The 15,941-nt window shown below is 41.8% G+C and overlaps 1 protein-coding gene across 1 annotated transcript; it reads left to right on the forward strand.

Moving 5' to 3' along the window:
- Nucleotides 1-449: 449 nt before the first annotated feature.
- On the forward strand, nucleotides 450-1,391 carry LOC103004973 (olfactory receptor 24). Its single transcript, XM_007178431.1, has one exon. The coding sequence runs from the start codon at nucleotides 450-452 to the stop codon at nucleotides 1,389-1,391; it is 942 nt and encodes a 313-aa protein (XP_007178493.1).
- Nucleotides 1,392-15,941: the final 14,550 nt, after the last annotated feature.

Below are 15,941 nucleotides of genomic sequence, written 5' to 3' on the forward strand. Positions count from 1 at the left end.
TCTCATATAATTTTTGCATTGTGTTTTAATCCACTTTACTTACATACACATTCTCATTATTATTATTATTTTAAAACAGTGTTTTGTTCACTCCTTCTACATTTATACCAATTTCTTGACTGATCATTGCTTCTTGGATAATGCTTTTTTCTGGATTCAACTTGTTTTATCCTGAAGTAAATCCTTTAGTAGTTTTATTAGCAAAGGTTCATACATGGTATACTCTCTCAATCTTTGTCTGAAACAGGAATATTCAGCCTTGAGCCAAGGCTTGACATATGCGTTGCTATAAACAGTTTATCAAAGGTTCAATATGCAATACGTATATAAGTTGATAACATAATTAGTCCAGATTGGAAATTGAGTGTAATCTCTTCTAATCTTCCAGAATCATCTCTATAGCATTCATGTAACTTCCCCCTTTCAGTGTTTCTAGAGGAATCATGCCGATGGAACCAAACAACCAAACAAGTGAATACAAGTTTATCCTCCTGGGACTTTCAGAAAATCCAGAACAGGAAACTCTCCTCTTTGCTCTGTTTCTCTGCATGTATGTGGTCACAGTAGTGGGGAACCTGTTGATCATACTGGCCATCAGCTCAGACTCCCACCTGCACACTCCCATGTACTTCTTCTTAGCCAATCTCTCCTTGGTTGATTTCTGCCTGGCCACCAACACTGTCCCCAAGATGCTAGTGAACATACAAATCAGGAGCAAATCCATCTCATATCCTTGCTGCCTGACCCAAATGTACTTTCTTCATTTCTTTGGCATCATGGACAGTATCTTAATAGCCGTGATGGCTTATGACAGGTTTGTAGCTATATGTCACCCCTTATACTATACCACCATCATGAGCCCACGTCTCTGTGGCCTGCTGGCTGGTGGCCCATGGGTGTTTTCCTGCTTCATCTCCCTCGCCCACATTCTCCTGATGGCCCGTCTGGTTTTCTGTGGCAACAATAGGTTGCCTCACTACTTCTGTGACCTCACTCCCCTCCTGAGACTTTCATGCACTGACACCTCTGTGAACAAGATCTTTGTGTTCATTGTGGCAGGAATGGTGATAGCCACACCTTTCATCTGCATCCTGGCCTCCTATGTTCACATAATTGTGGCCATCTTGAAGTTGCCCTCTGCAGGTGGCAGGAAGAAAGGCTTTTTCACCTGCAGCTCCCACCTCTCTGTGGTTGTACTCTTCTATGGGACCACAATTGGGGTTTACCTTTGTCCTTCATCTGTCCACACAGCCGTGAAGGAGAAAGCATCTGCTGTAATGTACACTGTGGTCACGCCCATGCTGAACCCCTTTATTTACAGCCTGAGGAACAGAGACCTGAAGGGGGCCCTGCTGAAACTCATCAACAGAAAAATCACCTCATCTTCCTGACCACCAGGGCGCCTGGAACCTTCCAGGGGGTTAAGATGTAAACATCTGAGTTCTTGGGCAAAAATCTGGAATTGCATGGGTTGGGAGAGTAACCACTTTAGATTTTGAATTGCTGAAGCTTGAAAGGTAACCTCAAGATAGCCCTGTAACTATTTTCTCAATTACTGAGACCACTAGGGGTCCACTGGGATATGACTCATGCTGTATTTCTACCAGGATCAGTCTAGTTCTAGCAGATTGGATTTATCCATTCAGATTCATTGAGCACTCAACAAATATATATTAAGTATGTATTCTGGGTTTGATGTTAGATGCTGGACATAGAGTCATGAACAGGAGTAGCAAAAATCCCTATAGTCTGAATTATAGTTGAGAATGAGAGAAGATATCGTACACTTCGTTATAGTAGAATGGAACATAAACATGAGAGGGAGGATAGGATATAGTAAGAACACCCAACAGAGTCTGGAAGGGAGAATCAGGGAAGGTCTCCTGGGAGAAGTGACCCCCAAACCCAAAGGATACGATGGTGTTGTTCAGGCAAAACGAGAAGAAAGAGTATCTCAGAAAAACAAAACAACATGTGAAAAGGTGAGAGAACTAGAGAAGCATGCATTTGTGAAGTGAAAAGTCCAGTTATGGAGAATGATGCCAGGTCCTAAGGGCTTTTAGGATCAACCTAAGAGTGCGGCCTTTTTCCAAGGAACCAGCCAGCTAACTTGACTTCCAGGGACCAAAGTCAGGGAGCATGTGGATGAGTTGTACAGCCCCTACCCCTTTCCTGTCACTTATATCTTCTGAGGGAGCAAGATGGCTTGTGCTAGACAAAAGTTGTGTGAGGCACAAGGGAGAAAGAGATTCAGACCATGCATTAAGAAAGTGAGGAACTGGGACTTCCCTGGTGGCGCAGTGCTTAAGAATCTGCCTGCCAATGCAGGGGTCATGGGTTCAAACCCTGGTCAGGGAAGATCTCACATGACGCAGAGCAACTAAGCCCGTGTGCCACAACTACTGAGTCTGCGCTCTAGAGACCATGAGCCACAACTACTGAGCCTGCATGCCACAACTACTGAAGCCCGTGTGCCACAACTACTGAAGCCCACACTCCTAGAGCCCATGCTCTGCAACAAGAGAAGCCACCGCAGTGAGAAGCCCACACACCGCAACGAAGAGTAGCCCCTGCTCTCTGCAACTAGAGAAAGCCCCCGCGCAGCAACAAAGACCCAATGCAGCAAAAACTAAATAAATAAAATTTATTTTAAAAGAGAAAAAAGAAAGTGAGGAACCAATCTTATAATACAATTGGAAATGAAAAATAAGTGAGGGACAATCATTTGATGGCATATATCTTCATAGACAAAGAGGAAGATATCAGTCAACTGAATCATGAACCTCTAAACCAGAGGAAAGCTGAGGCATGTCTCATTCTCAATATATACCTATGGAATGCATGTAAGTAGTAACACTGTTGATACCAGAAATGAGAGCTATTCATTGAGCATTTTCCTTGTGCCACCTTACCACGTTTCTTTGTGCTGTCTCATTTCATCATTCTAAAGTCCCTATGAAGGCCATTCATTATATCTATGTCTATAGTGGAGTAGTCCTAATACTCATATGGAGATTTACAACTAAAATGGAATGAGCAGTGACTTCAAATGGGGCCAGAAATTTTCAAATGGCGCTAAGGAGCTGACATCATCTTAAGCAGAATGGCTTCGAATAATCGTACATCTAATTTGCTTTTGTTGCTTTCCCTTCTTTCTTTCTTTTTTTTCTTTTTGACACTATTTCAATTATTTATTTAAACTTTTTTTTAACAGAAATTTTTAACACACAAAATATTGACATAATTGCTTAATAAACTCCTGTATACCTCTTTCCCCGGCCACATAACTACCAACCTCTGGTCAACCCTACCTCATCTACAACCTTATCTTCTTCTCCCACTCTTGTAGTCAATGTAATTTTTAAAAATAAATTACCATTTGAGGGTTTCCCTGGTGGCGCAGTGGTTAAGAATCTGCCTGACAATGCAGGGGACACGGTTCAAGCCCTGGTCTGGGAAGATCCCACATACTGCGGAGCAACTAAGCCCGTGCGCCACAACTACTGAGCCTACGCTCTAGAGCCCGCAAGCCACAACTACTGAAGCCCGCACGCCTAGAGCCTATGCTCCGCAACAAGAGAAACCACCACAATGAGAAGCCCACGCACTGCAATGAAGAGGAGCCCCCGCTCGCTACAACTAGAGAAAGCCCGCAAGTGGCAACAAAGACCCAAAGCAGCCAAAAATAAGTAAAAATAAAATAAATAAACTTATTTTTTTTAAGTGTAAAAAAATTAAATAAATAAATAAATTACCATTTGAGAAGGGCATATTAGCTTGAAACAACCTCATTCAAAGCAGGATTGCTTATATAGGTCACTTGATGGAACTGGTTTTTTAAAAAGGAGGCAAACTGAATGCACATGTATTGTTATTCCGGGGGATATGACCTCACTGTTATAAGCATTGAGTATCACCATAAACAATCTTTAAGGATCATCACTGTTGCTTTCTTTTCAAGAGTATTAGACTTTTTCAGTTGAAACCACAGACCTTCAGACCTGGCCCTGTTATATATTGGAAAGACGATGAAAATCCACTTTCTGGTGAATAAAACCCAGAAGCTAAGACTATTAGAGTTTGCCAGGGGGGAACCCATGAGTCTGGTCGGGTCCTTTTTAGAATAACCAAAAATCTGGTGAAAGTTGGTCCACAGCTCTCCTTGTAAGTTCCCTCTGTTCTCCTGTCATATGAATGCAAGTAGTTATGGTGCTGGTTGGGAGAGGATTGGAATGGCCAGAGATTTGGGAAATTATTAGAACTGGGGGGCTCATAGAATTTTGTGAAAACCTCTCTCTCTCTATCCAGTTTGAGTTGAAGCACGCTTTTACCTTTCTCCCTCTCCTGTGCAATGAGGGATGCCTCGCACCAAAAAAACTGTTAAGATTCTGTCAGCCAGACTATCTCTGTCTTGTTTTGTGTTAAGAAGTTAAGACCACAAATCTAAAAAAAAAAAAAAAAAAAGGATGCAGATGAACTTATTTGCAAAACAGAAATAGACCCACGGACATCGAAAAAAAACTTATGGTTACCAAAGAGGAAAGGGTGGGGGAGGGATAAATTAGGAGTTTGGGGTTAACATATACACACTACTGTATATAAAATAGATAACCAACAAACACCTACTGTATAGCACAGGGAACTATACTCAATATTTTGTAATAACCTATAAGAGAAAAGAATCTGAAAAAGTATACATGTATATGTATAATAACTGAATCACCCTGCTGTACACCTGCAACTAACACAACATTGTAAATCAACTATACTTCAATAAAATACATATAGATATAAAATTTTAAAAAGAGGGAGAAAAAAAGAAGACCACAACTGCAGGAGAGAGTTATCCTGATAGCCCTTACAATATCAACTTCCAACATTTGTTGGCATTGATATATGTTTTATTCATTCATTCAACACATGAGCAGTGACAATAGAGCAGTAAGCAAGAGAGAGAGAAAAAAAGCCCTTTCCTGTGACAACAAAAGTTTAGTACAAGGGAGTTTCTTCAGGGTGGGTGAGGGGGGGAGTGATGGAACTGTTCGGTATCTTGATATCAGAGCAGTGACTCTGAAGGTGCTAAAAAATTTAAATGGTACTCTACCTCCCCAAATCCCACAAATCTATACATAGGATAAAATGCCAAGAATGGTGCACCAGAAAAAATTTAATTTCACTGATATTTAAAAATAAAATCAAACAATAGAAACCAAAGCAACCATTCCCAGTTCAGCAGGGAAAACAATAACTAAAGAGATAATCATGGGCTTCCCTGGTGGCGCAGTGGTTGAGAATCTGCCTGCTAATGCAGGGGACACGGGTTCGAGCCCTGGTCTGGGAAGATCCCACATGCCACGGAGCAGCTGGGCCCGTGAGCCACAATTGCTGAGCCTGCGCGTCTGGAGCCTGTGCCCCGCGACGGGAGGGGCCGCGATAGAGAAAGGCCCGCGCACCGCGATGAAGAGCGGTCCCCGCACCGCGATGAAGAGTGGCCCCCGCTTGCCGCAACTGGAGAAAGCCCTCGCACGAACCGAAGACCCAACACAGCCAAAAATAAATAAATAAATAAATAAATAAATAAGAAAATCCTTTAAAAAAAAAAAAAAAGAGATAATCAATGTGCCAGATAATTATCAATGTTGAGAAGGACTTCAAAGGCATAACGAAGGGTATGTGACAGAGACAGATGGGGGTGGTATTTTAGTCTTGGGATTTCTGAGAGCAATCGGTCTCTATTAAGGTGGCTTCTGATCTGAGCTCTGAATCAGGCCAAGAGAGAACTATTGCTATGAAGGAGGTGGAAACAGTGTGCCAGAAGAAGGGAATTGTACATGCAAAGTCAGGCACAAGTCAGTATCTAAATAAGTTTTAAGGAGCTGTCCATGCTTTTTTATATATATTTAGATTTGTTCTCATCTTAATCCTTGAACAAAGTCCTGCCAGCATTATAAACCCAACATAGAACTCAGCTTAAAACAACTAACAGTTATTATCTTATAGTCTCTGTAGGTCAGGAAACTGGGCATGGCTTAGCTGGGTAACTTGCTCAGGGTCTCTGATAAGGCTGCAGTCAAAATGCTAGTAAGGGGATTTCTCTTTCTGATCTTTTGTTGTTAGTGTATAGAAATGCAACAGATTTCTGTGTATTACTTTTGTAGCCTGCAACTTTACCAAATTCACTGATGAGCTCTAGTAGTTTTCTGGTAGCATCTTTAGGATTTTCCATGTATAGTATCATGTCATCTGCAAACAGTGACAGTTTAACTCCTTCTTTTCCAATTTGGATTCCCTTTATTTCTTTTTCTTCTCTGATTGCCATAGCTAGGACTTCCAAAACTATGTTGAAAAAAAGTGGTTATAGTGAACATCCTTGCCTTGTTCCTGATCTTAGAGGAAATGCTTTCAGCTTTTCACCATTAAGTATGATGTTGGCTATAGGTTTGTCTCATGTGGCCTTTGTTATGTTGACGTATGTTCCCTCTATGCCCACTTTCTGGAGAGTTTTTATCATAAATGGTGTTGAATTTTGTTCAGAACCTTTTTCTGCATCTATTGAGATGGTCATATGGTTTTTATTATTCAATTTGTTGATGTGGTGTATCACACTGATAGATTTGCAGATATTGAAAATCCTTGAATCCCTGGGATAAATCCCACTTGATCATGGTATATGATCCTTTTAATGTATTGTTGGATTCTAATTGCTAGTATTTTGTTGAGGATTTTTGTGTCTATGTTTATCAGTGATATTGGCCTGTAATTTTCTTTTTTTGTCAAACGTGTATTGCACTGCTTAACATGCAAAATTAAAGTCATTTCCATGGGTAAACACACTAATATCCTCAGGATATATCTTAACATGGATAGAATTTAAGTATCTAGATAGCAGGACATCCCTTTCAAGATAAGGACTATAACGTGATAGCTTTGTAGAGATGTATAAAATGCCAAAAGAAGGGATAAAGATTGGTTATGTAACTGTTTTCATGCAGTTTGCTACTGTTTCAATTCTGCCTTCTATAGATTATGTCAACATAACTTTGGAAGCAATAATTTTACTATATTTTATTTTCAGATAGCTTTTAAAAATCAGCATTGTAAATGCAGCTATGCTCATTTAATGTTCAGAATTTTCATTAAACTCAAAAATTTGGCATTGACACTTCGGTTTTTTAAATGGTGTTTAAGGACTTATGGATGTGTATTTTTTATTTGTAATCATAGAGGCTGTCCCAGAACAAGTATATTATAATATGCCTGTTAAAATTCAGCAAAGACAGTAGGAAAATAAGTGTTATGGGGAAATTAAAGGAAAACTGAGCCAGAATCTTTATATTCCTGACTTTAATTTGATTAAAGTTTATCACTGTTCTTTCTAAAAATAAAAAATATATATGTATATATATATTTATACACACATATATAAAATATATACGTGTATATATATGTATGTATGTATGTATGTATATATATATATATATATATCTGGTTAAGATCAGAAAGAGAAATTCAAGAAACAATCCTATTTACCATCACATCAAAAAGAACAAAATACCTAGGAATAAACCTACCTAAGGAGACAAAAGACCTGTATGCGAAAACTATAAGACACTGATGAAAGAAATGGAAAGAAATTGAAGACAGATGGATTATATCATGTTCTTGGATTGGAAGAATCAATATTGTCAAAATGACTATACTACCCAAAGCCACCTACAGATTCAATGCAATCCCTATCAAACTACCAATGGCATTTTTCACAGAACAAGAACAAAAAATTTCACAATTTGTATGGAAACACAAAAGACCCCAAATAGCCAAAGCAATATTGAGAAAGAGAAATGGAGCTGGAAGAATCAGGCTCCCTGACTTCAGACTATACTACAAAGTTATAGTCATCAAAACACTATGGTAGGTCTTCCCTGGTGGCGCAGTGGTTAAGAATCCGCCTGCCAATGCAGGGGACACGGGTTCGTGCTCCGGTCCGGGAAGATCCCACATGCCGCGGAGCAGCTAGGCCCGTGAGCCACAACTACTGAGCCTGCGCGTCTGGAGCCTGTGCTCTGCAACAAGAGAGGCCGCTACAGTGAGAGGCCCGCACACTGCAATGAAGAGTGGCCCCCGCTCACTGCAACTGGACAAAGCTCTCGCATAGAAACGAAGACACAACACAGTCAAAAATAAATAAATAAATAGGAGATCGTGCATTAAAAAAAAAAAAAAAAAAACCACTATGGTATTTCTCTATTTCTATAGAAATATAGACCAATGGAACAGGATAGAAAGCTCAGAAATAAACCCACACACCTATTGTCAATTAATCTATGACAAAGGAGGCAAGACTATACAATGGTGGAAAGACAGTCTCGTCAACAAATGGTGCTGGGAAAACTGGACAGCTACATGTAAAAAAAAAAAATGAAATTAGATAATTCTTTAACACCATACACAAAAATAAGCTCAAAATGGATTAAAGAACTAAATGTGAGACCAGACACTATAAAACTCCTAGAGCAAAACATAGGCAGAACACACTCTGACATAAATCACAGCCATATCTTTTTTGATCCATCTCCCAGAGTAATGGAAATAAAAACAAAAATAGACAAATGGGATCTAATTAAACTCAAAAGCTTTTGCACAGCAAAGGAAGCCATAAACAAAATGAAAAGACAACCCACGGATTGGGAGAAAATATTTGCAAATGATGTGACTGACAAAGGATTAGTCTCCAAAATTTACAAACAGCCTATGCAGCTCAATGTAATCAAAACAAACAACCCAATCAAAAAATGGGCAGAAGACCTAAATAGTCATTTCTCCAAAGAAGACATATAGATGGCAAAGAGGCACATGAAAAGATGTTCAACATCACTAATTATTAGAGAAATGCAAGTCAAAACTACAATGAGATACCCCCGCACACCAGTCAGAATGGCCATCATCAAAAAATCCACAAACAACAAATGCTGGAGACAGTGTGGAGAGAAGGGAACCCTCCTACACTGTTGGTGGGAATGTAAACTGGTACAGCCACTGTGGAGAACAGTATGGAGGTTCCCTAAAAAACTAAAAATAGAGCTACCATATGACCCAGCAATCCCGTTCCTGGGCATATATCCAGAGAAAAACATGGTCCAAAAGGATACATGCACCCCAATGTTCATTGCAGCACTGTTTACAATAGCCAAGACATGGAAGCAACCTAAATGTCCATCAACAGAGAAATGGATAAAGATGTGGTGCGTATATACAATGGATTATTACTCAGCCATTAAAAAGAATGAAATAATTCCATCTGCAGCAACATGGATGGACCTAACGTTTGTCATACTGAGTGAAGTAAGTCAGACAGAGAAAGAGAAATATCCTATGATATCACTTATATGCGGAATCTAAAAAGAAATGATACAAAGGAACTTATTTACAAACAGAAACAGACTCACAGACTTAGAGAACAAACTTATGGCTACCAGGGAGAAAGGCCGGGGAGAAGGGATAGTTAGGGAGTTTGGGATTGACATGTACACACTGCTATATTTAAAATGGATAACCAACAAGGACCTACTGTATAGCACAGGGAACTCTGCTCAATGTTATGTGACAGCCTAGATGGGAAGGGAGTTTGGGGGAGAATGGATACATGTATATGTATGGCTGAGTTGCTTTGCTGTGCACCTGAAAAAATCACAACATTGTTAATCGGCTATACTCCAATATAAAATAAAAAGTTAAAAAAAAAAAAAGATGCTAGCAAGGGGGATTCCCTGGCGGTCCAGTGGTTAGGACTTCGGCTTTCACTGCCCAAGGGCGTGGGTTCAATCCCTGGTCAGGGAACTAAAATCCCAAAAGCCACTTGACAAGGCCAAAAAAAGATGCTAGCAGAGACTGTGGTCATCTAATGTCTTGACCAACGATAGGGGATCTGTTTCCAACCTCAGATCTCAGTTCTCTGCTGATTGGTGACAGTTCCTGGACATATGGACCTTCTTATAGGGCAGAAAGACAGAGACAGAAAGGGAGAGAGACCGAGACAGAGAGAGAGAGAGAGGCAGGGAGGGAGGGAAAAAGGGAGGAGGGGGAGGGAGGAAGGGATGAGTGAAGATGAGAAGGAGGAGGGTACAACAAGATGAAATCACAATCTTTATAATCCAATATCAGAATGAGTTTTTATCATTTTTGCTGTATTCCATTTGTTGGAAGCAAGTCACATGTCCCGCCCATATTCAAGGAGATGGCGTTACACACAGAGTAAATACCAGCGGGCAGGGATCTTTGGGATCTTAGCCACCTTAGAGGCTGCCTGATGCACCGACATCCTCCTAGAGCCATCTTTTCAGGCGGATTGACCCTCGGTGTCATGGGAGATTGAGGGCGGCATTCTCAAAGCTGGGCTTAGGTGCTGGTATTGACACTCTGAATTCATGCAGTTCCACGTTGAGACACACGGGGACAGCAGAAACACATAGCTAGGATGTCTCATGCCCCTCAAGTCCTTGGAACCGAAGTTTCCAGGAAGGGTCTCGGTGGTACCAGGCACAGACTTGCTGATCTCGATTCCTTACCCCACCCCCACCTCAGCCCGATCACCACAGGGGAGCAACAGACTCAGCTTCCCAAAGGCTTCCCAAACTGGGGCCCATTAGGAAAGTGGCCTTAGGTGTTCTGAGTTTCCCAAGCATCCCATCCTCAGGATTCGCCAAATCTCTGCCCCCTCTTCCCACCGCACCCAGGACCAGAGGGTTCTTGTTCTTTCCGAGGTAGGGAGAGAGAGAGAGAGAGAGAAGATACTGCGATCCTGATAAAAAATACAACAACAAACGTGTATGGAGCCCAGAGGCCAAGTTGGAACAAGATAGGTTGTTGTGTCCACTTCATCTGAGCGGTGGGGATCAAGGCAGGATTTGGAGAAGGAGGCCAAGGTGAAGGTGGAGAGACAAGACTGACAGAGTAATTAGACTTTTGGGACACTCAGCATTCCCATAGCAGATATTCATTGGGCGCCTACGATGTTCCTAAGTCTTACGCCTGGGAATACAGTGGACTAATTGGTGAATCAACCCCAAAAAATCTGTCCTCCAGGAGCTAACATTCTAGTGTCAGAGCCCATGAATATAATCAGTAAGCAAAAAATTTTTTTCTTTTTTGGCTGCGCTGCGGGGCATGTGGGATCTTAGTTCCCCGACAGTGCCCTCAGCAGTGAAAGCTCGGAGTACTAACCACGAGACCATCAGGAATTCCCTCAATAAGCAAATTAAGAAAGATATAAGATCCCACTTTTGAGGAACAAAGTAGGGATGAAGGTGGAGGGGTATATTCTAGTTTTCTTTTTAACAGCTTTATTGAGATATAATTCATATATCATACATTCACTCATTTAAAGTATACAATTCAGTGGTTTTTAATCTATTCACAGAGCTGTGCAACCATCACCACAATCAAATTTAAAGCATTTCCATTACCCCAAAAAGAAACCCCATACTCAATGACAGTCCTTAGACCCCATTTCACCCAAACTCCACAACCCCCTGCCCTGGGTAACCACTAATCTATTTTCTGTCTCTATAGATTTGCTGATTCTGGGCATTTTTCATAAGTGGAATACACAATACATGGTCTTTGTGACTGGCCTTTTTCACCTAGCATAATGTTTTCAAGGTTTATACTTCATTCCTTTATATAACCAAATAATACTCCATTATATTTTGGATATATGTGTCGAGATACCACATTTTGTTTATCCATTCATCAGTTGATGGAGATTTGGATTGTTTCCACTTTCTGGATGTCATGAATAATGCCGCTATGAACATTTACATGCAAGTTTTTGTACAAACAAGATTTTCGGGTTTTATTATTATTATCTTTATTGAGGTATAATTGACTATAACATTATATTAGTTTCAAGGATACAACATGATTCAATGTTTGTATGTACTGCAAAAGGATCATAGTAAGTCTAGTTCACATCTGTCACCATACATAGTTACAAAATTTTTTTTCTTGTGATAAGAACTAAGCAACTTTCAAATATGCAATACTGTATGATTAACTATAGTCACTGTACTGTATATAGGATGGCAGTTTTAAATTAAGTAGTTAGGGAAGATCTCTCTGAGAAGGGGGCATTTGGTTTAAGGACCTTAAAAAGTGAAGGAGGTGTATATGTTAATCCCAGTCTCCCAATTTATCCCTCCCCCTCCCTTTCCCCCCTGGTAACCATAAGTTTTTTTTTTACATCTGTGACTCTCTGTTTTGTAAATAAGTTCATTTGTACCATTTTTTTAGATTTCACATATAAGCAATATCATATTTGTCTTTCTGTGTCTCACTTACTTCACTCATTATGACAAGCTCTAGGTCCATCCATGTTGCTGCAAATGGCATTATTTTGTTCTTTTCTTTTTTATGGCTGAGTAATATTCCATTGTGTCTATGTACTACATCTTCTTTATCCATTCCTATATAAAATAGATAACTAATAAGGACCTATCGTATAGTACAGGGAACTCTAGTCAATACTCTGTAATGACCTATATGGGAAAAGAATCTAAAAAAGAGTGGATATATGTATATGTATAACTGACTCACTTTGCTGTACAGCAGAAACTAACACAGCATTGTAATTCAACTATACTCCAATAAAAAATTTTTTTAAATTAAATTAGGTTATGAAGAATCTAGGGACAGGACAGGAATAAAGATGTAGATGTAGAGAATGGACTTGAGGACACGGGGAGGTGGAAGAGTAAGCTGGGACAAAGTGAGAGAGTGGCATGGACTAATAATACTACCAGATGTAAAATAGGTAGCTAGTGGGAAGCAGCCGCTTAGCACAGGGAGATCAGCTCGGTGCTTTGTGACCGCCTAGAGGGGTGGGATAGGGAGGGTGGGAGGGAGACGCAAGAGGGAGGAGATGTGGGGATATGTGTATATGTATAGCTGATTCACTTTGTTATAAAGCAGAAACTAACATACCATTGTAAAGCAACTATACTCCAATAAAGATGTTTAAAAAAAATTTTAATTTAATTAAAAAAAAAAAGTGAAGGAGGATACAGAGGACACAGAGGACAACCAGTGCAAAGGCCCTGAGGTGAGAGTGAGCACACCGGCATGTACAAGGACTCACTCTGAGAATAAGATTGGGTCGTATTAATAGAGCTAAATAATGAGCAGGGGTCTTTTGTCTTTTTTTTTAATTAATTTTTATTGGAGTATAGTTGCTTTACAATGCTGTGTTAATTTTAGTTTCAAAGTGAATCAGCTATACGTATATATATATCCCCTCTTTTTTGTATTTCCTTCCCATTTAGGTCACCACAGAGCATTGAGTAGAGTTCCCTATGCTATACAGTAGGTTCTCATTAGTTATCTATTTTATACATAGTAGTGTATATATGTCAATCCCAATCTCCCAATTCGTCCCACCCCACCTCTTCCCCACCTGTCCCTGTATCCATACGGCCATTCCCTATGTCTGTGTCTCTATTTCACGAACACTTGTTTTTGTTTTTGTTTTTTTTACTGTAAGACAATTAGAGCAGTTCCCAGAGATGACGAAGAAAAAGTGCAGGGGAGGGTGTGGAGAGCAGAGGGATGGAGAAAAATGAAAGGGGGTGGAGGTGAAGTGTGAGTCTTCAGCAATCGGAGGGTAAATGGCCAGGTGGAGGTGTTACCCTGGGGTCAGAGCCCTTTAAAGGGGCAGACCTGGGCTTTAGAAACTGACACCAGTGCTGCAAAGGCCTGGAACTCCCCGTGGGGAGTTGGAATCCCACCCACCCTCCTCCTCAAAGTCTCTAGCAACTCAGACCTGAGCTGAAAAGTCCTGTATCCCTGACAATGCCCTCTCCCGCTCCGGGCAGAAGGCAGGTCTCAGGTGTCATTAACAAACCCCCTGAGGATGTCCTGAAAGATGTCAGATTTCCCTGCTAGACCCAACATCCTTGAGACATGAACCCCACAGTCTGTCCTGCTCATTTCTTTGTTCCCAGTGCCCACAAGAACTAGAGAACAGTCAGGGTTTACGATGGACAGGCTTTCTTTCTCAGCACCGTGGGGCAGGGAAGGAACTGGGAAAGTACAAAGAGTCCAGGAATAAGTCTGAACTATCAGGTTTGAGCAAATCTAAGGACTATCCTCCAGGGAGTACCCAAACCAAAGTGAGGGGAAAGCATTTCCCTTTAGGATAGAGAGGGTGTAACCGAGCAGGACCCCGTGGGGCCTTCCTGGGACAGGCCCTTCCCCTATATCCTCCGCTTTAGCTCCTCTCTGAACTACCTGGATAGCAGTATGTGATGTACATTTCCTGAGTTGCTTTACAGATGTAAAAATCCCCCACCAAGTGGAAGATGTTAACTACTTGATGACCAAGAGCACATGGTCCCCAAGGCCTCTCGGAGCCTAAGGACTGATCATGTTAACCCCTGTGACACCGCCCTGTTACCTCACCATCAGCCAATCAGAGAATTGTGCACGAGCTGATCACACACCCTGTGAACCCCCTCCCTCACCTGGCTTTTAAAAATGCTTTGCTGGGCTTCCCTGGTGGCGCAGTGGTTGAGAATCTGCCTGACAATGCAGGGGACACGGGTTCGAGCCCTGGTCTGGGAAGATCCCACATGCCGCGGAGCAACTAGACCCGTGAGCCACAACTACTGAGCCTGTGCGTCTGGAGCCTGTGCTCCCAACAAGAGAGCCCGCGATAGTGAGAGGCCCGCACACCGCGATGAAGAGTGGCCCCTGCTTGCCACAACTAGAGAAAGCCCTCGCACAGAAACGAAGACCCAACACAGCCAAAAATTAATTAATTAATTAATTAATTAATTAATTAATTAAAAAAAAAAAAGCTGCCCAGGTGAGGGAGTTCAAGTTCCAACTTGAACGACAGTTCTCAAGTTCTAACCGCTGAAAGTCAACTTACTTTTGAAAAAAAAAACAAAAAAATGCTTTGCTGGGGACTTCCCTAGTGGTGCAGTGCTTGAGACTCTGTGCTCCTAACGCAGGGGGCCCGGGTTCGATCCCTGGCCAGAGAACTAGATCCCACATGCATCCGTCAGCTAAAGAGCCCACCTGCCACAACTAAGACCCAGTGCAACCAAATAAATAAGTAAGCAGTTTTTTAAAAATGCTTTGCTGGGCTTCCCTGGTGGCGCAGTGGTTAAGAATCCGCCTGACAATGCAGGGGACACGGGTTCGAGCCCTGGTCCGGGAAGATCCCACAAGCTGCGGAGCAACTAAGCCAGTGCGCCACAACTACTGATCCTGCGCTCTAGAGCCTGCGAGCCACAACTACTGAACCACAATTACTGAAGCCCGCACACCTGGAGCCCGTGCTCCGCAACAAGAGAAGCCACTGCAATGAGAAGCCCGCGCACCGCAACAAAGAGTAGCCCCCGCTCGCCGCAACTAGAGAAAGCCTGCACGCAGCACCGAAGACCCAATGCAGCCAAAAATAAAATAAATAAATTTAAAAAAAAAAGCTTTGCTGAAACCCTTCAGGGAGCTTGGGGTTTTCTGGGGCATGAGCCACCTGGCTCCTGCAGTAAAACTTTCTCTGCTCCAAACTCTGACTTTTTGGCTTGTTTGACCTCGCTGTGCATCGGGTACACGAACTTGCATTAACAAGGGGGGTCCCTAGGACACAGTGCAGAGGTGCCAGCTGAGTTGACTAGCAGTAAGACGTGTAGCCCCCTCCCCAGTCTTTGAGAGAGAAGGACATGGAAGGTCCTCTTGAGAAATAAGACATCTTAAAGCAGCTGCCCATACCCTCTTGGGGGGTACCACACCCTACTGAGAATCAGGAGCTGGGAGCCTCCTCCCTGGAGAAATGCACATTCGTGGCCACTCCCATAATTGCAGTGGTTTTAGGGGTTCAGAGCACAGACTCTGGGGTTAGGCTGCCTGGTCTGAAGTCCTGGATCTACCACTAACCAGCTGGG

Source organism: Balaenoptera acutorostrata, chromosome 2 (assembly GCF_949987535.1).
Source record: "Balaenoptera acutorostrata chromosome 2, mBalAcu1.1, whole genome shotgun sequence".
In the NCBI taxonomy this organism is placed as follows: domain Eukaryota; kingdom Metazoa; phylum Chordata; class Mammalia; order Artiodactyla; family Balaenopteridae; genus Balaenoptera; species Balaenoptera acutorostrata.

What these genes read in the sequence shown, in the direction of transcription:
- LOC103004973 (XM_007178431.1), top strand. Translation starts at nt 450, where the DNA reads ATGGAACCAAACAACCAAACAAGTGAATACAAGTTTATCCTCCTGGGA.